This window comes from Lobosporangium transversale, assembly GCF_002105155.1.
Source record: "Lobosporangium transversale strain NRRL 3116 chromosome Unknown BCR41scaffold_2, whole genome shotgun sequence".
Taxonomy (NCBI): domain Eukaryota; kingdom Fungi; phylum Mortierellomycota; class Mortierellomycetes; order Mortierellales; family Mortierellaceae; genus Lobosporangium; species Lobosporangium transversale.
In genome coordinates this window covers 346,027-367,842 of record NW_019028980.1, presented here as the reverse complement: position 1 = coordinate 367,842, position 21,816 = coordinate 346,027, and the positions used below count along the sequence as shown (strand labels likewise).

The 21,816-nt window shown below is 42.9% G+C and overlaps 6 protein-coding genes across 6 annotated transcripts; 2 read left to right on the top strand and 4 right to left on the bottom strand.

The window, feature by feature from the left end:
* Positions 1-26: 26 nt before the first annotated feature.
* On the bottom strand, positions 27-1,646 carry BCR41DRAFT_330736 (hypothetical protein). Its single transcript, XM_022021766.1, has 6 exons — positions 1,501-1,646; positions 1,047-1,154; positions 875-934; positions 557-757; positions 254-375; positions 27-123 (listed from the first exon to the last, which is right to left on the bottom strand). Exons 1-6 carry the CDS (start codon positions 1,586-1,588, stop codon positions 94-96), a joined length of 609 nt encoding a protein of 202 aa, XP_021885865.1. The 5' UTR covers positions 1,589-1,646; the 3' UTR covers positions 27-93.
* Positions 1,647-2,441: 795 nt separating this feature from the next.
* Positions 2,442-6,532, bottom strand: BCR41DRAFT_344770 (hypothetical protein). The gene is made up of 5 exons (XM_022022592.1): positions 6,138-6,532; positions 5,114-6,008; positions 3,720-4,862; positions 3,317-3,558; positions 2,442-3,201 (listed from the first exon to the last, which is right to left on the bottom strand). Exons 1-5 carry the CDS (start codon positions 6,219-6,221, stop codon positions 2,518-2,520), a joined length of 3,048 nt encoding a protein of 1,015 aa, XP_021885864.1. The 5' UTR covers positions 6,222-6,532; the 3' UTR covers positions 2,442-2,517.
* A 951-nt stretch (positions 6,533-7,483) lies between these two features.
* BCR41DRAFT_285719 (S-adenosyl-L-methionine-dependent methyltransferase) lies at positions 7,484-8,163 on the bottom strand (the record flags this gene model as incomplete). Its single annotated transcript, XM_022020274.1, has 3 exons — positions 7,484-7,753; positions 7,867-7,987; positions 8,099-8,163. Coding segments are annotated over 3 exons (456 nt in total), but the record flags the coding sequence as incomplete, so codon positions are not given.
* A 2,924-nt stretch (positions 8,164-11,087) lies between these two features.
* On the bottom strand, positions 11,088-13,790 carry BCR41DRAFT_383056 (hypothetical protein). Its single transcript, XM_022027411.1, has 6 exons — positions 13,702-13,790; positions 13,557-13,568; positions 13,292-13,393; positions 12,900-13,053; positions 12,004-12,767; positions 11,088-11,908 (listed from the first exon to the last, which is right to left on the bottom strand). The coding sequence occupies exons 1-6, from the start codon at positions 13,703-13,705 to the stop codon at positions 11,148-11,150; spliced, it is 1,797 nt and encodes a 598-aa protein (XP_021885862.1). The 5' UTR covers positions 13,706-13,790; the 3' UTR covers positions 11,088-11,147.
* Positions 13,791-14,809: 1,019 nt separating this feature from the next.
* Positions 14,810-19,545, top strand: BCR41DRAFT_344765 (DNA-dependent RNA polymerase II second largest subunit). The gene is made up of 9 exons (XM_022022591.1): positions 14,810-15,002; positions 15,118-15,335; positions 15,435-15,547; positions 15,662-15,908; positions 16,013-16,726; positions 16,818-17,519; positions 17,617-17,883; positions 17,987-19,107; positions 19,201-19,545. The coding sequence occupies exons 1-9, from the start codon at positions 14,990-14,992 to the stop codon at positions 19,463-19,465; spliced, it is 3,660 nt and encodes a 1,219-aa protein (XP_021885861.1). The 5' UTR covers positions 14,810-14,989; the 3' UTR covers positions 19,466-19,545.
* A 494-nt stretch (positions 19,546-20,039) lies between these two features.
* Positions 20,040-21,667, top strand: BCR41DRAFT_391642 (hypothetical protein; the record flags this gene model as incomplete). Its single annotated transcript, XM_022028380.1, has 2 exons — positions 20,040-20,797; positions 20,953-21,667. The coding sequence occupies 2 exons, from the start codon at positions 20,040-20,042 to the stop codon at positions 21,665-21,667; spliced, it is 1,473 nt and encodes a 490-aa protein (XP_021885860.1).
* Between the last annotated feature and the right edge of the window lie 149 nt (positions 21,668-21,816).

Below are 21,816 nucleotides of genomic sequence, written 5' to 3'. Positions count from 1 at the left end.
ATAATCTTGGCTTTGCTTTCGCCTTAGGAGTAGCTCACAAAAAAGGAAAAAAAAAGTTTGAAGTCCAAAGAGACAATGACGGGATTAACACGTTTAACGGTTGTTGACGACGAGCTCCAAGAACTGTGTAGATCCGATGGATTGCAGAAAGCAACATGAAAATGTATAGGAAGAATGTGAGAATGGGAGCGTACTAAAAGCATCGGACGATCAAGATAATTCAGCATGGTAATATAGACGACTTGATACTGACCTGCTCGTACCCAATAGTGGCGTATCCTTTACCCTCCCGATCAATTCTCTTGAAAGCATCCGTAAGACTCTTGACAGTGACCGCAATCTGGACAAAGTTATCGAAGGACACATCGCCGCGACCTTCAGGTTTTTTGCCTAAAAGGCATCAGTATCAGGAGTCCATTTCCATAAAGTTTTTTCATCTTTTTCCTCCTCCCTCTATTTCCTCTCTCATAATTAAGAGGAGAGAGGGAGTTATGCACATAAACAATAATCCCAGCCCGCTCTTTTTTTTTTTTTTTTTATACGGCTTAGAACCTACCTCTCTTATCATATTTCTTGATGATCAATTGTAAAAAGTGGTCGGATAGATTGTAGCCAAACGAATGCATAGCTGTCTTGAGCTCGTTGAAATCAATGAAGCCGCTGCCATCCCGGTCAAAGGCACGGAAGCATGTGCGCCAGTCCTCAATGTATTTCCAGAGACCTGCAAACTCAGGGAAGGTGATAAGACCCGAGTTGTCTACAGAAAAAAAGAAGAGAATAGGCGATTTCAATTGATGAGCATTCGTACTTTCTGATTCCTTTTTCGATTACACGACACATGTCATGGTTATATAAACCTAGTAAAGATGATTACCAGTATCAAACATATTCATCATCAAACGGACTGTCTCGATGTTGAATGGGCTCCAGTCACCTAGCAATGTAAAGGAAAAAAAAAAGGAATGTCAGCCTTTGTCCTGGCACTTGAATGATAATGGTTACTATCCATTGAAAAGTAGAAAATGCTCAAACCCTAAAGTACTCACCGTTAATAAGAGCTCGCTGCAACTCTTCAGTACTCAATTGACCAGAGCGATCAGAATCAACGGCATCAAACCAGTATCTCAAGCTGGCCTCAGGAGTCGCAGGAGGAGCTTGTTCATTGAAGGAAAAAAAAAAAAAAAAAAAAAAAAAAATTAATGGTGGGAATAAAAGGTAAAACAGTTTCTAGTAAGAGGGATCAAGGATTTTCCATATTCCTTGCCTACAAATCAAAGGCACGACCTCTCATTTCGTGATGTCTGACCAGTAGACATCGGATTTGTGGATGATGATTGAATTGATTGTATCCCACTCCAATTTTTTTTTTTTTTTTTTATGTGCCTCATTGCGTTGAGTTTGTTATTTTTGCTGTACTTATGCCGCGTCCCAAGAGAGAAAAGTAGAGGAGGAAGGAAGAGTAGTCATTTCAACGATTCTGTATCTCTCATAATGACATACCTGGGGGCTGCTGGTAACCCTGCTGACCGTACTGATTATATCCCTGCTGTTGGCCATAGGGCTGTTGCTGCTGATAGTTGTAGGCCATACTTTTTTTAAAAAGATGGAAGTGATAATTTGGAAAGAAGAATGAAGAACACAAAAAAAGACGACACAATGACCTTATTCGGGTCACTTGCTCTCAAATTCCTTATTCACACGACATTGCTTGCGTGTTCGTGTCCAGCCAAAAAAAAAAAAAAAAAAAAAAAAAATGGCAGTGCGAGCAAATGGGGCTAAACTGAATAGTTTAACTATAATTTAGGCTGGCAAGAATGAAGATGAATGGGATAATGTGTACTATGGAATGTATTTGATGGAACGATTCAATATAATCACTGCCATGCCAAGAATGCTTAAAAGGACAAGAGCGGTAATCATTGTAAGGGCAAGTATCGGAACGACGAGCCCTATCAAGCATATCTGTCGAGATAGTTAACCAGTCTGTACTTTTAAAATGCTTCAGACTGAGACAAGGAACAATTACTTCAATACACTTGCCTGCATCATCATCAGAACACTCCCACTTATGATAAAAAAGCCCAGGTCAGCCATCAATAGGCTTCCAAAAAAGCATGTAGCAGGAAGGATACTCAGTATCCCACAACCCAACATGCTCATGCGGACGAACCACGGTGACTCCATGTATTTGCGATAGAAAAAGCGTATCAACGGCGTTAGATATTGCTCAACTATTCCTGGCAATTGTAATGTCGACAACACCCATTTGGCGCCCTGAGTGATTGTGGCCAAGCTGTCCTCAACCACTATCTCCACAAGAGGATAGCTTGTCATGGTGGATGGTCAAATGCTGGAGACTAGAGCTTGTCAGATTCGATCGGAATATGAAATATAAAAAACCCTTTTTGAGAAGGCAATTTAAAAAGTTGATCAAAAACGAGCCGCTAACTTCTAGTTTATTGAATGAAATGTTACAGTATTTCTAATAATTACAAATATATCTTTGATAAATCACTTCTACTTGGAGTGCGAGCTCAGAGGTGAGGATACATCTCCTCCTTGTGCGGCAGCATTCATAAGAACTTCGCGTAATGCCTCCTTCTCCTCAGGGGTCAGACCTTTGAGTTCATCCAGATTAGGTACTTTGGCTTTGGGAGCTGGTCTTCGGAACGCAATCTCAAGTTGTATCTTTTCATTCTCAGTCAACGCCTCCGACTTTGCCAGCTCAGCCTTGGATGGCATCAATGGTTTGGGTGCTCTTAATTTCTCGCTAGGATTGATCTTAAGTGAGCGTTGATGGAGAATAGCCTCTTCCTTGTCCAAGAATGACTCCGAAGTAACCTTGAGACCTATTAGCTTCATTAACAATGGAACCTTTACACGGTAGTCTAGATGGCCTTCCACATGCGACGTGAGATCCATATTGTTCAATCCTGGAACATTTTTGATTGGTCTAAGACCAGCAACTGTGCCCAACCCTCCTGTTGTCGCGCGGAATAAGAATCCTAGGACCCAGTCATTCCGGAGATAGCCATTCACAAACTCGCCTGCTACTGCACTACGGGCCTGACGCCACTGCGTCTCGGATGCTGTGATTGGCGCTCCAAAGAGATACGCGTTTTCCACAATTCCAAATGCATCCAGCCGTCCAAGCTCCATCAAGCAGTAAAATATGACACGCGCACCAAGACTGTACCCAACCTATAAAGTTTGAAATAAAATAGGGACATAAATATGGGGGTCGGGTGTCTGATGAAGTCACTTTGCAATCGTGAAAGGTTAAAGTGGATGGATTTTGTCTATGAATTTTCCTTACAAGAGTCACTGGGCGGAAACCCAGATAAGATCGCATTAGAAGAGAATCCGCCAAGACGAGTCCAGCTAGCTTGGCGCGATCCAACGCAATACTCCATGGGTTATCGATGAGATATCCAAGGCGGGTTAAAGCCATAGGCCAGGCCAAAGCCGATAGTAAAGCTGAGAGAAGAGTATGCTTTAGAATCTCTTGTGCCGTTAGGGTAATAACCTCAGTTGCCAGCAAACTTAAAGCATTTCCCACTTTTTTTTTTTTTTTTTTTTTTTTGGGGGGGGGGGAGGGAGTGGGGGACATTGTCATGAATAGAGCAAAACAAATCCAGTTAGCACACCATTCATAATTTGCTTCAACATGAGCCTTCTTGAAGTATGGAGAGTTTAAAAATTATAAAAAAAAAACTTACATTGCATCAACATATCTGGTTCCCACAGAAGCGCAAAGTGATCCCCATTGATCGGATCAAGGGTTGAAAAAGGTAATGATGCATCCTCTTCACCAATATCTAACCAGCCAGAGATCGTCAAAATTACATTGACTCTTTTGTTATCATGGAGGGCCAGGAACTCAAATCGGTCAATGCCTGCAGTTCGCCTAGCCATCTTCTTCATTGCAAGTCCAGATCCCGTCACTGCAGCCCCGCTCGTAATAACAGCGACGCCACCACTGCCAGCGAGGAATGCGGAGGCTGCTGTTGCTGTGGCTCCTGTGATATGTGCCCCTGCCATGACTGCACCAATACCTGCACCAATGACAGGAGCGAACAAACCAGCTGAAAGTCCCAAGACAAGCCCACCACCCACTGTTGCTAATCCCATCATGATCATCCTCTTTTTACGAATCTCATTGTTCCTGGATTTCGTATCTGGCTTCAAAAGACCGTCGCTGGCTGTGGTTTGTAATTGCTTCATGATTCCTTTTTCAAATAAAACGATTTCGTCCCATTCAAGTCCAAGATGAGTCCCGACTGCCTTGAGCAACACCCGAGCACGGGCATCATAGATAGAGTCCGAGATAGAGATCAAAAAGAGATCTGCAATTAATGTCCAACGCAAGTCCACAGTAATGGCTTTTTGACTGCCAATAGACAGTCTAAAGCCATTTGGAGTGTCATAATGGCGAATCGGGGGACGACTTGCTGAAGTTGTCGTGGGCGATGTTGCCTCCTCTTTCTCTCCATCAATCTCCGATTTGCTAGACTCACCCATAGAGGCTTCAACAGGGGAGGTATTATTAGAAAAGGTACTATCGGAGGAAGGTGAGAGTGGTGAAGTATTGTGAGGCTTGCTATTCTCCCAGATCGGGTCATTCTCTGATGGTAAAGATGGCGATGGTGGCTGCTGCTGGATACTGTTAAGACTGCTTAGGCTTGTAATCGAGGGCTGTCGAGAATGTTGAGAAGAGGCAGGTGAGGATCCATTGAGTGAAACATTAGTTTGATCCACCTGCTGTGAGGACACTACGCGCTGCGTTCCGTCTGCAACAAATGACTCGAGAAGATCTTGGGGCTGGATCATCATTTGAGGCAACTGTGCAATTGTTCGCTGTGCTATTGGTTAGGAAGCGTTACAATAAATTTTTGTTAGCCAATTTCATGATAGGATCGCCCAAAAAAAGGTTAATAGCCAGAGGAATAGTGTACGATATGAGTATGAAAAGAGAAGAGTAAACAAAGAGAGGAGAGCATTATTTGATTATTTGATATGAACACGATGTGATATGATTTGATGTTTAGAATGCTCCGAAAAGAATATTACTGGAATATCAAGTATTAACCATCTAAACATTCCAGAAACCTACTGTCTGCATCAATGTCCAAGTGCTTGTATAGACGATAAATGAGTTTGGAAACAAAGCTCTCGAGGCTTTCCTTGGCATGAGCAGCTTCAGTTCCTTCAAGAGCCAGGAAGAGAGTGTTGGCTGTTACGAGACAGAGTCCCACATAAGCAAATGCCTGTCCCTCCGTGAGAATATCCTTGGATGTGCCAATCTCAGAAGGGCGACGAGAAGAAGAGTCTGCGAGTGTAGAGGACGAAGATAAAGAAGATGATGAGACGGACGTAGATGTGGATGACAATTCTGAGGATGAGGATGACAATTCTGAGGATGAGGATGATGATGATGTCAGTGTTGATGTAATGACATTGGAGCTGGCATCGCTTGCATCGCTTGATGTTACTCTCAGGTCACCATTACCACCATAATTGTCGTCCAAAAAAACCTCAGTCTCTATGACCTCATGAGGGTCCATCTCTTGCTCATTTGGAGAAAGTAATGCATCTGGTACTGCCATGGCCATCCCAACAATCTTTTCGATAGTGCTCTCAGCAACGGTCGCCAGCGACTCATTGCTTTTCTTAAATGTGCTATTGTCAGCTCCACGAATTGTTGTGTGATCATGGCCATGTTCCTCCATATCGAAGTCATCGTCATCATCACCAATGAGTTCACTATTCTTGGACGATGTACTATGTTGTTTTGGGCTATTATTCATATAAAATACGATAGCGTCGTGTGGTTCTTGATGCACGGATGCCTCCTCCGCTCCTGCTTCATCGGTGTTTGTTACTCTATTTCCAGAATTAGAGGTTGTATTTGTTGTTGCAGTTGTAGAGGTAGTTATGCTGGCAGTCTTTTCCGGTTGCTCGTCATCAACAGACTCTGCAACACCTGCAGAAACAGCCTCGGTCAGGGTCTATTCGAATATGTGATATTTAATCTTTTAGTGCCATACTATTTTTCAAAATTTTGTTTCAAACAGTAATAATAAAACTGGCGGGAATGGAAAGTTTTATCATTGTGGCCTAGTTGTATGAATAAGTACCTCATGTGGTGGGTTTAAGTCTATAGCAGCGACAGTAATGGCAAGCGAACCATCGTTGGTAACTGTAGCCGATATGGGGTGCATTGCAATGAACACAATGTAATGGTCAAATTAAATCTTATCACAATGAAAGATATGAAGTCTAGTAGACAATAAATATGATATTAACTAATAGGTAAAAAAGGAGAGAAGGGAAAGAAAAAGGGAGGCGGATGGTAAATGCTATAGGAGTGGGGATACGGGTGAGAGTAAGTGGAGAGGTTAGGGAGTTGAAGAGGAGAGAGAGGAGTGATGTGAGAATTCATCAGAAACATATAATTAAAGAGCACTCGGACAACGTGCCAGAGTTGTGTGCTTGGACAAAAGGTAAATATCCATTTATAAAATAGGCCAGGTCATTCTGCCTGATTTTGTTTCTTTCAAACAAAGAAAAAAAAGAAAAGAAAAGGCTACCTCATGTCTTTGGTCCCTTCAGATGCATACAATGCAGACAGGTGTGGCTCTCCTCCCAGCTGACCAGAATTAGAGTACATCTGTGTAAAGATGCCGATATGCAGTAAATGCAGTACTATAGAAGAATCCAATTCTCTTGACCGCTTGCTTTGGCGAATGCGACCTTCCCTCAAACGACGGGATAAATAAAAAAAATAAAAAAAAAAGGATCTGCAGTGCAGGAAAACTATTTTTAAATTGATTTCCCCCTGGTCGAACAAATCTAGACAGACAGATTGGTACGACAAAGAACAGACAAGTAACAGACACAATCAACACCAGCAGGCGCCATCATTTTCATATTTCAAAACAAACAATGCACATCGATGTCATGATTGCACAAAAAGAAGCGCATGTTAAGAAAAACAGGGCAACGCACCACAATGTAACATTAGCTGTTCGAGGATGATACATGTTTATGTAACAGAGTTACGAACTAATCATGGTTTTTGGCCGTATGCAAGATAAACTCTAGAGAATGTATGGTAATGATCCATCTCAGCCCACACTTGAGTCATCATTTCGTCCCATTCTTCACCTGTGGTCATCTCGGCTCCAGAGACCGCAATATCTTGGCCACGTGCGATAGCATTTTCTAATTCTGCTTGTAAGACTACAGGCTTGAGTGCTTCCATCTCTGCCTTCAAGACATCACGCCATAAAATGCCGATTTTCCCTCCCCAGGGTCCTATTGGGATCTCAACCATTATCATCTTTACATTTTCACAGCCGACGCTTTTAAGGACCTGGTCCAGCCTCTGAGGAAGATGTACATCAACATTCCGGTTCTGAGCAGTTTCATTTAGCATTGTCAGAAACGACCTCGAGACAGGGCCTGGGCGAGACCAGATAGGGTCCACCTCAGAAAGTTGGAGCCATCCTTGCCCACCGGGAAGGACACATCTGTACATGTCTTGCACAACTCCAGGCCAAGCGTCCTGAGTGAGGCCTAAAAGCATGTTGCGTTGATGTACTAATACAAAAGAGTCTGAGCAAAAAGGAATCTCAGGGTCAAGGATATTTCCCATTGAAAAATGGGCATTCTTAGGGTGAATTGCTGAAGGATACATTGGCGAAATGTCGAAGCCATAAAAATCGAGATTCTCATACTCAGTTGCCATTTCCTAAAAAAGAGAGTAAAATTGTTATTGTTATGATTAATGAAAAAAGTCTTTCTCATACCTGGCGACTAAATGGTGCTTGCATTGTTAAACAAAACGATGTTGAAGCAACATACCATAACCCAAGTGCCTGGGCCGCAACCACAATCAAGGACTTGACCAGTAACCGACGTGTCGATGGGAGCAATTACGTTTGATCCAAGAGCATACCGAATCACATAGTGCTGTAATAGCAACCTATCGTAAACATCCAGTCATATGTATAGATAGGGAAAACCGCGCAATAAATTAGCGCATAGATTGATTCAACACAACTAGCTCAATGGTTTACATGCAATCAAGCTATACCTTTCGCTCTCCTGCTCATCGCATGGTAGGAGGTATGGCAAGGTTTTATCTGGATGATACTCACGTCCCCTAAGAAGACGTCTAGACGGCAAAATCTTTGAAGCCAACTGACCTAGTGTAAACCCTAGTTTGTTGGACTTGGGACTTGTCGATGATGGCGCTATTGCTTCCGACGTAGAGGTCGCTAGAGGAGACGCACTGGGGAAGATGTGGCTGCTATTTTGCTGCGAAATGGATTTGAAGTCCGATTCTGTTACTCTTCCTACTCCCAAGTTTGACAGTGAAGAAGAAGAAGAGTATGGAGACACGTTGGTCATAGCCAGCATGTTAGCATAATGTGACCCCGTGCTAGAATAAGAGGACATTGCCCCGTTGTAATTGGAAACGGACGATTCTGGAGGCGTGGCGCCATTGCACTGCATCGATTGGTTTGCCAACGCCACTTGGGAGTGTGGCAGATTCTGTAGTCCTGTAGAGACTAGCGGTCCACTAATATTTGCTTGACGCTGAAGAGAGGAAGCTGAAGAAGCGGAAGGGGCGGTAATAGATTGACTGGCATCACGGTTATGACTGCTATTGTTGTTAACAGCTCGGTCTGGGTGTCGAACTGGTCGCCATGTTTTAGTTTGTAAAACCACTCCAGTAACTTGTGAAGATAAATCATCCTGAGATAGCCGAGATACAGTTGAAGTGTATTGTTGTTGTTGGTGTTGGTTCTGCTGGAGAAAGTGTTGATGGTGCTGCTGATGCAGGTGTTGTTTCAGCTGCTGTTGTTGCTGTTGTTGAAGAATTAGCATTTGTTGGTACTCAAATTGTTGCTGCTCAAGGAATTGTTGTTGCTGCTGCTGTTGATATGATATAAAATCTTGTACAGTGTAGTTGCCATGTAGATATAGAGGAGTGGCGATGTTTTGAGCTGAATGGTTACTGTGAAGCTCCATCTCGACCCATTTTCCATTGACAAATGTTGCGCAACCTAGGCCAGATCCTATTGAGTGTACTGGAACATAGGTATCGGACCCAGTAGAGTCTCCACTGTTTATTCTCGACTCTGATGCCGTGCTAGCCCTAGGGCTTACGCTTAGGCCACCAAGCATCATGGGTAGCGGTGCACTCATTATGCCTCCTGAATATGGGTATAAAGAGGACATGGAAGATGCTGCTACAGCAGCATTTACGATCGACAGATTAAGGGAGGATGTTGACGAACTTCTGGAGAGAATAGAAGGTGGATGAGAGATTGGACGATCTTTACGTGGTTTACTAAGAGCCGATGACACAGATACAGCCCTGTATATTTGTTTATGCTGTTGTAGTCCATCCCAGCTGGATGGCAAAGTGTTGAATTCTACTGAAGTTGGTGAAACGGGTACTGAAGAGTCGCTCCCGCTCTTGTTAGCATTGCTTGTGCTACCCTTTTTCTTATATGCTTTGGGAGGGATCCTGTAAGACTGAAAGACTTCCTTGTCATTTGCCTCAAAGTCATCGCCTGATATGTTGGCACCCATTCTAAGCTCTGTTGATTATGAAAAAAAAAAAAAAAAAAAAAAAAAAAATGCACACACACAAATAAATACAAGGATAGAAAAGAGAAGCTTGAGATCACGCGAAAGACATTGATTATGTTTGGTAAAGATCCCGATGGAGTAGTGAATCCTGAGTAAGAGTAAGGAGGAGAGTAAAAGTAAGAATTAAGGAAAACAGCCAGGAAGAAGGTGTGTGAGCGCAAGGAACAGATTGATAAAGAGTTAGAGCTAGAGAGAAAGAAAGAAAAAGAGAAAACACAGAAGATAAAGCCTAGTTGAAGTAGACCCGGAGATATCGCCATGCGGATTTGTGTGGGATTGCAAGAGTTGTTCACTTGATAATGTATGCTGGCTGCCACGTTAGCACAGTAGGACAGTAAGCGCTATCTTCTGTTTATTATATCGCAGACGTTACCATGTGTCTGAACGAATAAACAAACAAAAACACGCCCAGAGAACTGAAAACAATGGTATGTCGGAAGTAACACAGAAAGACATCTACGCTCTCTCAATGACCGACTCAATTGACCCTATCATTCTTCAAAAGAATAGCTCAAGGATTTGTCTTGGGTCTCATCTACCTCGCTACTCGTCCCTTTCTTTCTGACAATAGGAAAAAAAAGGGGGTAGAAGGCAGAAGCGTTGATTGATTGCCGTTAAAATTGAGCAGGCAAACAAATAAATAAATAATTAACGTGTTTGCAATCAAGCGTGTAATATAGTTTACGGTCGATCTTCGTGGTCATGGTAGAGTCAATGATTTTAGTCATGGCGGGTGAATCTTGAACCTGTATCTCGAGAAAGCGATAAGGGACAGTCGTTGATTAGTTCAAAATCAGTTTATTTTGAGCAGTGAGAGTCGTACAATGCAGGATGAATTATGGTTAATGTTGAAGTGGATCATTAAATTTACTGGCCAAAATCCCCTTGTACATGTGTGACATACGACGTTCAAGGACAATGATAAAGAGTAACTTTACTCTTTTATGTGTATTAATACATTATCTTTTGTTGTAAACACGTTTTTCATTACTCTGCTTTGCTTCTCTTCTCTTCCGATGCTCAGAGTTAACGTGCTTGATATCTCTCATCCACTCCCCGCTTTCTTTTTCACATTCACTTCCTCATTCGTCTACTGAATCTGTCCGTCCAATCACATTTTTAAATACCCTTTCCCACATTGCTTGTCATTTGTCAATTCAAAATCCATATTTTTTTTTTTTTTTTTTTTTTTTTTTTTTAATTTTTTTTATTGGTGTTGTTACTCTTGAATCATGGAAACGACAGAGAAATATATACTACAAACGACATATGTCGGAAATCGATCAAGAATAGAAGAATGGTAGTGTTGATGACGATAATGATGGTACATAGAAAAGCAAATAAGACGGAGGAGTTAGACTGTCCACAGGGGTGTGGTAAAATTACAAGAGAAAATGAGAAAAAAAAAAAAAAAAAAAAAAGTCGATAGCAGCAACAGGAGAAAAAACAAAAAACAAAAGGCATAATGAAAAACAAATATATCACTCCCCAAAATGTCCATATTTTTCTTGAAAACTAATCAATTCACCTGTTAGTTTCTCCATCAAATCCAAACTAGTAACCATGGTAGGCCTTGTACTGCTCTCATACTGACTATGATCATTTAAGGAAACGACGCTGTCGACCTCCATTAATTCAGCAACACCACAATCAATAGTAGGCTGGTGAGGTGGGGTCATCGGGGCCTTATCCTTCTTGAAATCAGACTCTGTTGTACTCAAAGCTAAAACCATGTTTTCTTCGACACCATTCTTAAACAGTGATTTTGCCACTAGAATCTGCTCTGATCCATCTCCATGTCCCAATTCGTGCACCGACTGTGGAGGAGTTGAAAGCCAGCGAGATTCGGTATCTGAAGAGCCAGGCTTAAGTGCTTGCATTGCAGTGTCAACAGTCAAGCCAGACGACTTTGCTTGTGGCACGCATGCCATTTCTTTGAGTATATCATGCTTCGCCTTATTTTGCAGCTCAGTCATTTCCACTTGGACTCGGCTGATATACTCCAAGAGTTGCTGGGCGCGCTTGTTCATGTCCTTGAAGGTCATTCTTGGGGAGGGATATTTAACCTTAGTAGGAGGCGCCGGCTGCATTGGCTGAGGCGTGCCTGAAGGAGTTGGTGTATCTGAATCGCCAAGATGGCCCTTTTGAGAGCTTGGTCGCTTGATAGTTGGATGTAGTAGGTTAGAATTGTCACCTTGGCTGCGATGGTTGTTAGAGCTAGGTTTAAAGTCCGTAGTTGCATCTATGAAAGGGATATAAGAGCAAAGCCATGTTTAATATTGGAGGCCCAATTGCATAGAAGCACTTCAGGTTCTTGTCATGTGATTGTGCACACACCCGTAGTATCCTGCGCTGATTCGTTCTGATCAAAATCTGGTTCTTCTTGATCTGAGCTGTGGGACTGTTCGTCTAATTGTGGTGTGTCTGATTTAATTGATTTTTTTCGTTTTACGTGTGATGTAGAGCCTATTGATCCCTCAGGAACGGTGCGGGCGCCTTTCTTGCCACTCACTCTGCGCGTTAATTGCGTTGGTAATGAAGTGGATTGGATTGACTCCATACCATTCTGACCGTCTTGACCATGCATGGCCTCTTCTTCTTCTATAACTCCTGGAGAATTAGGAGGAGACTGAGTGGAGGACAATTTGATGGTTTTCTTGGGCTTTACTGTACGAGCTTGAGTCTTATTCTTGCCTTGTGTTGTCTTTGGTGAGCTGCTTGTAACACTCGCTTGCATTTCCACATCTTTTTCTGCTGCAGCAGTATGACCAGACTTTTGATCCCCAGCCTGTCCATTGGCATTGCGAAGAGTGTTTGGGTTATCATTGGGGTCGACATTACTGTCCATCCTTTTCCGGCGCTTCGAAGTTCGATGGTGGCCATTGATAAGGTTCTCGCTGTCGTTGTTCGTTTGAACGCCTGTGTTGTTGACTGGCAATAGGTGGTTATGGTCGTCCTTACTTGAATACTCCGCTGTGTGATCCATGAAGAATGCGGCGTCCTTGGAATTCATGGTGCTCCTCTTTTTGGACGATTTTGCCTTTGTGCCTGTAGTAGATATCGAAGATACTTGCGGGGTAGCATTCTTAATATTTGAAATTCTATCCAAGTGTAGATGTGAGAGGAGAACAATATAAAAGTGAGCAAAAAAAGAGGACGCAAGACTGCGTTCTGTGCGCAATGGGAGAGAGAAACGGATAGGGGGTCTCTTTGAGGATTAAAGTCAAACTTACAGTTGACCGTCTTGTACTCTATATGGATGGTTCTCTGGACGACAAGCGTCGCAGTAGTACTTGTCAGGAGTGACCTCACCATCACCTAGTCCAACACATGGACAGTGTTGCCAGACCTTGCAAGTTTCGCATTGGATCATGACACCTTCATGGTCTAATGTTTCATGGAATATTTGAACATGAGTTAAGTATAAGTAATGGTGTGTATATTTGTGTGATCAATGTGTTTAGCAATGAAAGGAATAGTGTCCTCAGCATGCGCGAGAGACCAGGGATGAATGCTAAGAAAAAACTTGGTTCACAAACAAACAAAAAGAAATACAAAGTGCGTCTGATGCACGCGTGAGAATAGGTCATGTAAGCATGGAAGAATGGTGTCTGAAAAGCCTTACGTTGCTGATTGCAGACACAACGAGTCTGACCACCGTCGTCGTCTTCGACAATTTTCTTGCTCTTGGGATTGCCACTGCGATGGCTTCTTCGTGGGGATGCTACTGTCGGAATGACGAGAAAAAAAGAAAAAAAAAAAAGATCAGCATCGCGTCCAGTTGAGTGCGCACACTCGGTGCCGTTAGTATCTAGACAACATTGTTTGGGAGGAAAAACAAGTAATATCTGATGTGCGAAAACATAGGACGAGATGCATTTGGTACTTACATGGGATGCGAGCTGTCAGGATCGGGAAAACAGGATGCAAAAGGCATATAGTAGAAAAAGAGAAAAATGGTACAAAAAGTGTGAGAATCAATGGCAGCAGAGGGAAATGTCAAAACAAAGATCGAGCACAATTGATTTTGCATACCCATGTGGGAATCGGCTCGCAAACACGATTTCTCAGAGAGGATTCAATGGGTACGCCCCAAGCGGAGAAGGTGAGAAATAAAAATAAAAAAGAAAGTAAAAAAAAAAAAAAAAAAAAAAAAAAGAAGAAACGATACAAAAGGGATCCGAAGGAAGAAGGGAGGAGTGTTGGTTGGAGGTATTGAATGAAATATGATGATTCCGCGAGCTGCGGCGAGTGAGAATCAACTATGAGTGAGATGTGAGGATAAGGAAAGGGTAAAAAAAGAAAAAAAAGAGGCAGTGGCGAAACGAAGCACAAAGAATAGTGACGACTAACAGTAGGAAGCAATTGAGGGACCAGAGAAAAGAGAAAAAGCGAGTGAAGAGTGAGAGTGGAGGGTGGGAGTGGACAGAGGGAGTGGGAAAGGATGTGAAAGGCAACAAGTCCGAGAAATAGAAGAGAATGGGACGAAGAAGGAAAATTAGAGAATAGAGAGGAGTTGTGCCGGGGTCTTTCAGAGGGCGTGCAGTGAAGCATGAAAAGTGAAAGGATAACCCTGTCAATGAATGGAACGAATAAGTAAGAAGGGAGCGGAGTGAATGTGCATGTGGGACTGCATTCCTCATTCCCAGTCCCAACACAGGGGAGAAAGGGTTGAATTCAATAGGTTTGTGTGAATGTGCAAGAGTGAGCCCAAGAGCCAAATCTCTTTCAAAACTGGGGTTGACTTCTACAGAGACACTGAATGGATGCTGTCGATCTACTCTGACGCTTTGTTAATCTATCCATAGTATTAGAGGAAGATATGAACAAACGACCATTATCGTAAGACAATTGAGCGAGAAATCATACTGCATGGAATCTTCTTTGGTATACTTTGTGCCAAAAAACTTTACTCGAAAGATTCATTGTGGGCCGAAGCTTTGCCTAACTCAGGAAGAAGCCATGTTGATCCATCCAAATCCCTGTATCACCCTCAGTTAATCGAAATAAAACAATGGCTCGAAGACGTTAGCAGTGTCGCGTCAATGCCTCGTTCGATGGCATCACATATTACCCCTTAACTCTAGTAAGAGGTTATAAAGCTGTCTCTGTCACGGTGATGAACTTGTGATTGCCAATCCACCTACGGATTCTGTTTTCATTTCTAAAGCGTTCATCGTTTTCACTTCTGAAGCGTTCACCGTTTTCCTTGCTCATAGTCGATCACGGTCAGGATCGAGTTCCTTGTTCCTTCTTGTCTGTCTGTCTGTCTGCCTGCCCATCCGTTGTCTTTCACTACAAGTCAATACAACCATCTCACAAAATGGATGAGCAAGGTGACTTTCACTATCTGATGGCACTACGCAACGCTTAGGCTGACATATTGACCAAGGACGGCAAATCAATTTAACACAGCAGCCTCATGACATGACACAAAATCGAACACAATAGAGCACTATTATCTGGAAGAAGAAGAAGAAGAGACTATTACTCAAGAGGATTGTTGGGCTGTGATCTCGTCCTTCTTTGAAGACAAGGGTCTTGTCAGACAGCAACTTGATTCTTTTGATGAATTTATCCAGAATACCATGCAAGAGCTAGTTGATGAGAACTCAAACTTGATTTTGCAAACGTCGAGCCAGCACACTGGCGCTGAGGGCGATGTTACGGTATGCATCAGCATCACTTATTTCCATACTGCCGCATTTGAGACGGCCTTTTTTTTATTAATCGAGTTGATCGGTGCAAAACTTACAATGCTCTCATAGAAACGTTATGAAATCAACTTTGGTCAAATCTATCTGTCTCGCCCTAGCATGACCGAGGCGGACGGTTCGACACAGCCAATGTACCCTCACGAGGCGCGTCTCCGCAGTTTAACGTAATGGTTCTTCTTTACTCACCCCAGGTTGCTTACTACCTGATAGAACTTAAATTCGTGGAATGAATCTGTTCGTATGAAATTGACCTAACACATGTTGGTAACTGTGTCCAGCTATGCAGCACCATTGTATGTTGATATGCAAAAGACTGTCAAAGTCGCTAACCCTCGCCATGAACGGAACAAGGACAAGATGAACCCCAACGATATGTTCATTGAGGAAGAAGGGAACGAGGGTAGTGGAGCAATGAATAAGATATTTATTGGGATGGTTCCTATTATGCTCAAATCGACATATTGTATGTTGACAGGGCTGGATGATAGTGAGCTTCAGAAGATGAATGAGTGCCAATATGACCAGGTAGAGACTATCTTTTGGCTTCATTTCCTTTTACTGTCTATGGGTCGTCCTCTAGGGACATTTTCCTAATGAACTAAATCTGTGTCTATGCCAATAATTCTTAGGGAGGTTACTTTGTGATTAATGGCTCTGAAAAGGTGTTGATTGCCCAGGAACGAATGGCAACCAATACGGTATATGTGTTTAGTAAGCCTCAAGGAAATAAATACTCGTACACGGCAGAGATTAGGAGCTCTATGGAGCGAGGATCCAAGAACGCGTCTCCATGTTTTGTTAAATTGCTTGCTCGTTCAGCTGAGCGTGCTGGTACTGGGCAGACGATCGAAGCGACATTACCATACATTAGAGATGGTGTTCCAGTGGTGGTTGTTTTCCGTGCACTAGGTCTTGTCGCTGATCGCGATGTTTTGGAGCACATCTGCTATGATAGGAATGACTATCAAATGCTGGAAATGTTGAAACCATGTATTGAGCAGGCGTTCGTTATTCAGGACAAAGAAGTCGCACTCGATTATATTGGCAAGCGTGGAACGACTGTCGGAGCCACCAAGGATAAGCGAACCAGATATGCTACTGAAATTTTGCAAAAGGAATTTCTACCTCATGTTGGAACTCAGTCGCACAACCAGACCCGTAAAGCCTATTTCTTTGGATATATGATCCATCGCCTACTGTTAGCTGCTCTCCATCGTCGTGATGTAGATGACCGTGATCATTATGGAAAGAAGCGCATGGATTTAGCTGGGCCTCTTTTGGGTGGACTTTTCAAAATCCTGTTCCTCAAGCTTACAAAGGATGTTAGCAAGTACCTCCGCAAGGTATCTTGTTATTTATTTAATTTCGAGGTCTTGTCCGAATATTGCGTTTAAAAAATGCTCATGAGCCAAACCCTGAATGAATATCCCTTAGTGCATTGATTCGAACAAAGATTTCGTTCTTTCGGTGGCAGTAAAATCAAACACCATTACCAATGGGCTCAAGTACTCGCTCGCAACAGGAAACTGGGGGGAGCAAATGAAGGCCATGCAATCCAGAGCTGGAGTATCGCAAGTGTTAAACAGATATACATTTGCCTCAACTTTATCTCATTTGCGTCGTTGTAATACGCCAATTGGGCGTGACGGGAAGATTGCTAAGCCTCGCCAATTACATAACACTCATTGGGGTATGGTTTGTCCGGCAGAGACACCTGAAGGTCAGGCATGTGGTCTAGTCAAGAACTTGGCACTTATGACCACTATTTCTGTCGGCTCGCCTTCAGCGCCCATCATTGAGTTTTTGGAGGAATGGGGCATGGAGAACTTGGAGGAGTTGACTGCGAACAATATTTTGGATGCAACTAAGGTCTTTGTAAATGGTGTCTGGGCTGGCGTTCACCGTGATCCCAGCAGTCTAGTTAGTACACTGAAGCGTCTCCGTAGAAACCTAGATATCAACCCTGAGGTATCGATCGTCAAAGACATAAGAGAGAAAGAGCTTAGGATGTACACGGATGCTGGACGATGTTTGCGACCGCTGTTCATTGTCGAAGATCAAAGACTTTTGATAAGGAAAGAGCATATAGATGAACTCTCTCAGCCTATGTACGTTAACGAGGAGGGCAAGACAGTGGTAGGTGAATAGAGAGTGGAATTACTTCGCATACTAAATAACGTGAAAACCAACAGAACTCCTTCTCTTACAATTACTTTTTTCTTTACAAATTTAGGAACCCTGGGGTTGGAATGATTTGTTAGCCAATGGTATTGTTGAATATGTAGACGCAGAGGAAGAGGAGACTATCTTGATCTGCATGACCCCGGAAGACCTTGTAGAGTCTCGTCAGACGCATCATGTAAAGCAACCAAGAGATGCATCAGGAAGGCTCAAAGGAGCATCCTCTGTATCTTTGCATACATGGACACATTGCGAGATTCACCCAAGCATGATCCTGGGTATTTGTGCTAGTATTATCCCCTTCCCCGATCATAACCAGGTACGTATGGGTTTATGTCATTCTGCGCATGTTGTAGTTCAATGTTACATTGATCCCGACTCCCGTATCTAATATGTATACCGAACACCATCCGCTGTCATAGTCACCTCGTAACACCTACCAGTCTGCTATGGGCAAACAGGCCATGGGCATATACGTGACAAACTACCAGGTTCGCATGGATACACTCGCTAATATCTTGTATTACCCCCAAAAGCCACTCGCAACAACTCGCTCAATGGAGTATCTGCGATTTCGAGAACTGCCAGCTGGTCAAAATGCCATAGTTGCCATTCTCTGTTACTCGGGATACAACCAAGAAGATTCCGTGATCATGAACCAGTCTTCGATTGATCGCGGTCTGTTCCGTAGTTTGTATTTCCGAACATACATGGATCAGGAAAAGAAAGTCGGTATGACCGTTATGGAAGAATTCGAGAAACCTACACGAGAGCATGTGCTGCGTTTGCGCCATGGGACGTATGAAAAGTTGGATGATGATGGTCTGATTGCTCCTGGGACCAGAGTCTCTGGAGATGACATCATCATTGGGAAGACGAAGCCTATTCCAGAAGATTCGACTGAGTTAGGTCAGCGCACAGGATCCCACTCCAAATTGGATGCATCAACGCCACTTAAAAGTACAGAAACAGGTATTGTGGATCAAGTGATGTTGACGACCAATCATGAAGGTGTTAAATTCGTCAAAGTCCGCGTTCGTTCAACTCGTGTACCTCAGATGGGAGACAAGTTCGCATCTCGTCACGGTCAAAAGGGCACCATTGGTATCACATATCGTCAAGAGGATATGCCTTTTACAGCAGAAGGCATCACACCCGATATTATCATCAACCCACATGCCATTCCTTCTCGTATGACTATCGGGCATTTGGTGGAATGTCTACTATCTAAAGTTTCAACACTGGAGGGCAGTGAGGGAGATGCAACGCCATTCACTGATGTCACTGTGGAGGCCATATCGGAGGCGCTTCGAAAACACAACTACCAGCAGCGCGGATTCGAGGTCATGTACAATGGACATACAGGACGTAAGCTGACAGCACAAGTCTTCCTGGGACCTACATACTATCAGCGTCTGAAACACATGGTCGATGACAAGATACATTCCCGTGCGCGTGGCCCCGTCCAGATTTTGACGCGCCAGCCTGTTGAAGGAAGAAGTCGTGATGGTGGTCTTCGTTTCGGAGAGATGGAGCGTGATTGGTAAGAAAGACATGCATTACTCATACCGAACATTCGTATGTCATAATGGACATTTATTTTGCTATTAACGATGATCTTGGTAAATGATTTTAGTATGATTTCCCACGGAGTGGCCCAGTTTTTGAAAGAGCGTCTATTTGATGCATCAGACGCGTATCGGGTACATGTTTGTGACCTTTGTGGACTCATGGCAATTGCATCACTCTCCAAGAACAGCTTTGAGTGCCGAGCCTGCAAGAACACGACAGAAATTTCACAGGTTCATATCCCATATGCCATGAAGCTGTTGTTGCAAGAGTTGATGGCTATGGCAATTGCGCCTCGCCTCTTTACCGTAGATTCGAGTTTGAGACAATAGTCGCATTTTTGCATACTCAAGGGGGTTCTGATTTGAAAAATGCTCAGCACTTTGAGAGGTAGTGGCAGATTGTAGTGTGGAAAAGGCTTTGTCAAGCCAATAAAGAAATACACATGAACAAAGCTCATTGCAGTTTTACCGTGTCGATGACAATCAGACTACATTTGAACAGATGTTTCAGGCAAAGCTGTAATTTTTTATTTTTATCGTGCTCCGGATACTGATCTTGATGCAGTAACCGATATTTTACATCTTTACATTGAAATATGTATCCCACTGTTTACTGTTCCTGACAGGGTTTTTTATTACATGATCTGATCTGATCTAATCTGATCATGTTGACGCCCCAATGTTTCTTGCAAGGCTTCCTACTTTTTTCTTATAAACACCATGCCATGCTCTAAATATTACATTGCAGACGAAACGCGAATAATGTTGAAACTATAAGTATAATATTTGTTTGTTTGTTTGTTTGTTTGTTTGTTTTTTTTTTGTTTTTTTTTTTTCACATTCCAGTCTCACATTTTTTCCTCTCATTTTTTATATCCGCGTTTTAAGAGGAGATAATCAGAGCATGTCAACTGCCATAGCTCCTCAACCAGCCCATGCAAGGGAAATTGAAATTCAGTATGAAGAGGTTGCTGTATCCAGCAATTTAACCAGAAAAGATACGCTCAATAAAGAAGTTGAAAGCCCAGAGACAGTTCCACCGCTCTCCCCATCATCATCACCCTTTCCATCTCCAAGCAATTCCTCGAGCTCCCCGTCCTATTCTATAACTGCATTGCCTCCATCACACCTTCTATCCTCTACATTATCACCATCATCATCGGTCATTAGTCCATTGACGGATACGGCGCAAGACTTAAGTGGTGATGATATCGAGCGACTTGTGATTCAGAAGCAGCATCAGATGGCATATATTCAGAAACAGCAACATCTGCAACAAGAACAGCAGAGGCAGCTCTTTTTTCATAATCATCGAGGAAATTGTTTAAAACCACTAGTGCAGCGACAGTGGTCCCGTAGATCGCAGCAGTATGAAGGCCTAGAGGCTCGAGATGCGCTAGATAACCATAGCGGAGCTATACCCAAGCAAGACTGTGGGCAGAGTATATCAAAAAAATATGGGCATGGACGCAATCATGAACTGGACTACAAGCATGAACAAAACACTCGGGCCATTGGAGATACCTCAACCTCCAACTATAGCTCAAGAGGGCCATCTAGCTTTGATCTCGTCGATGATGTCTGGAGGATGGTCTTTTACGTTCTAGCTGGAGATTGCAAGGACCTTGGGCGACTCATGGTCGTGAATAAGCGATTTTACAGGTATTAATTAAACTTTTTGATTCCTTGGAATAAATGCTCCGGTACAACATGACATTATATGTACAAGGTTTATTTTAAATAGAATTCATTCAGGAAAGCATTCAAAGAACTGGAGACTGGTTTATTGAAATACTTTTATTTAATACTGGGCTTAGTCTCATTGCGAATGACGCTGTGCTGTGGAAATTGACCTATAAGCTCACAGTTTCAGGATCAATCTTTGCCAATCAAAAGCTTTTGCTCTCACCCACTTGGTTCCGAGAAGAATATTATTCATATTGGCGTCAGCAAGAGGTAGAAGACACTGATCAATACAGAAGCGAGAATAAGATCCTTGACTCAGGGACAAGAGGCTCATTACCTATGACCCCAGGCTTGCAGTTGCCATCACCACTCGTGTTGCCACATCATCGAAAGATTATCCAGACAATCACCACTACAGCTTCTGCTTTCATTAACTCTGGCGCCGCTTCCACTGCCAGTTATCCTGATGCATTGGATGCCCAGACGTGCTCAATACCAGGATCATCATCAGTTTCTTCTTCTTCCTATCGCTGTCAGGAGATGGTTGCGAGCTCAGTGCAAACACCAGCCTCGATAACTGCGCTCCCTTCAGCCCCACCATTCCAGCCTAATTTACTACCATCGGTCTCTCAAGCAATATCGCCCTCGAGTATCCCATTATCTGCAATTCAACATCACATTCCAAGTACAACGTTGATGCATCACTCTCCCGCTGTGTATTGGAAGCATCAAGTGGTGGATTGGCTTGAGCAAGAAAAACTGCGGTGTCTCCGGTTAGGGTTATTCTGGGGATTCAAAACTGCAACATTGCGGGCTCATCGTGGTAAAGATGTACTACGTTATTAAAGAATGCAGGAGTCATGGCATCGAAGCATTCTTAGACTTTTTTTTTTTTTTTTTTTTTTTTGCAACTGTTGCAATTGAACTATTGTGACAAATCGAACTTGAACAAATAATGATTTATAATATATACTTTCATAACGATAATAAAATAC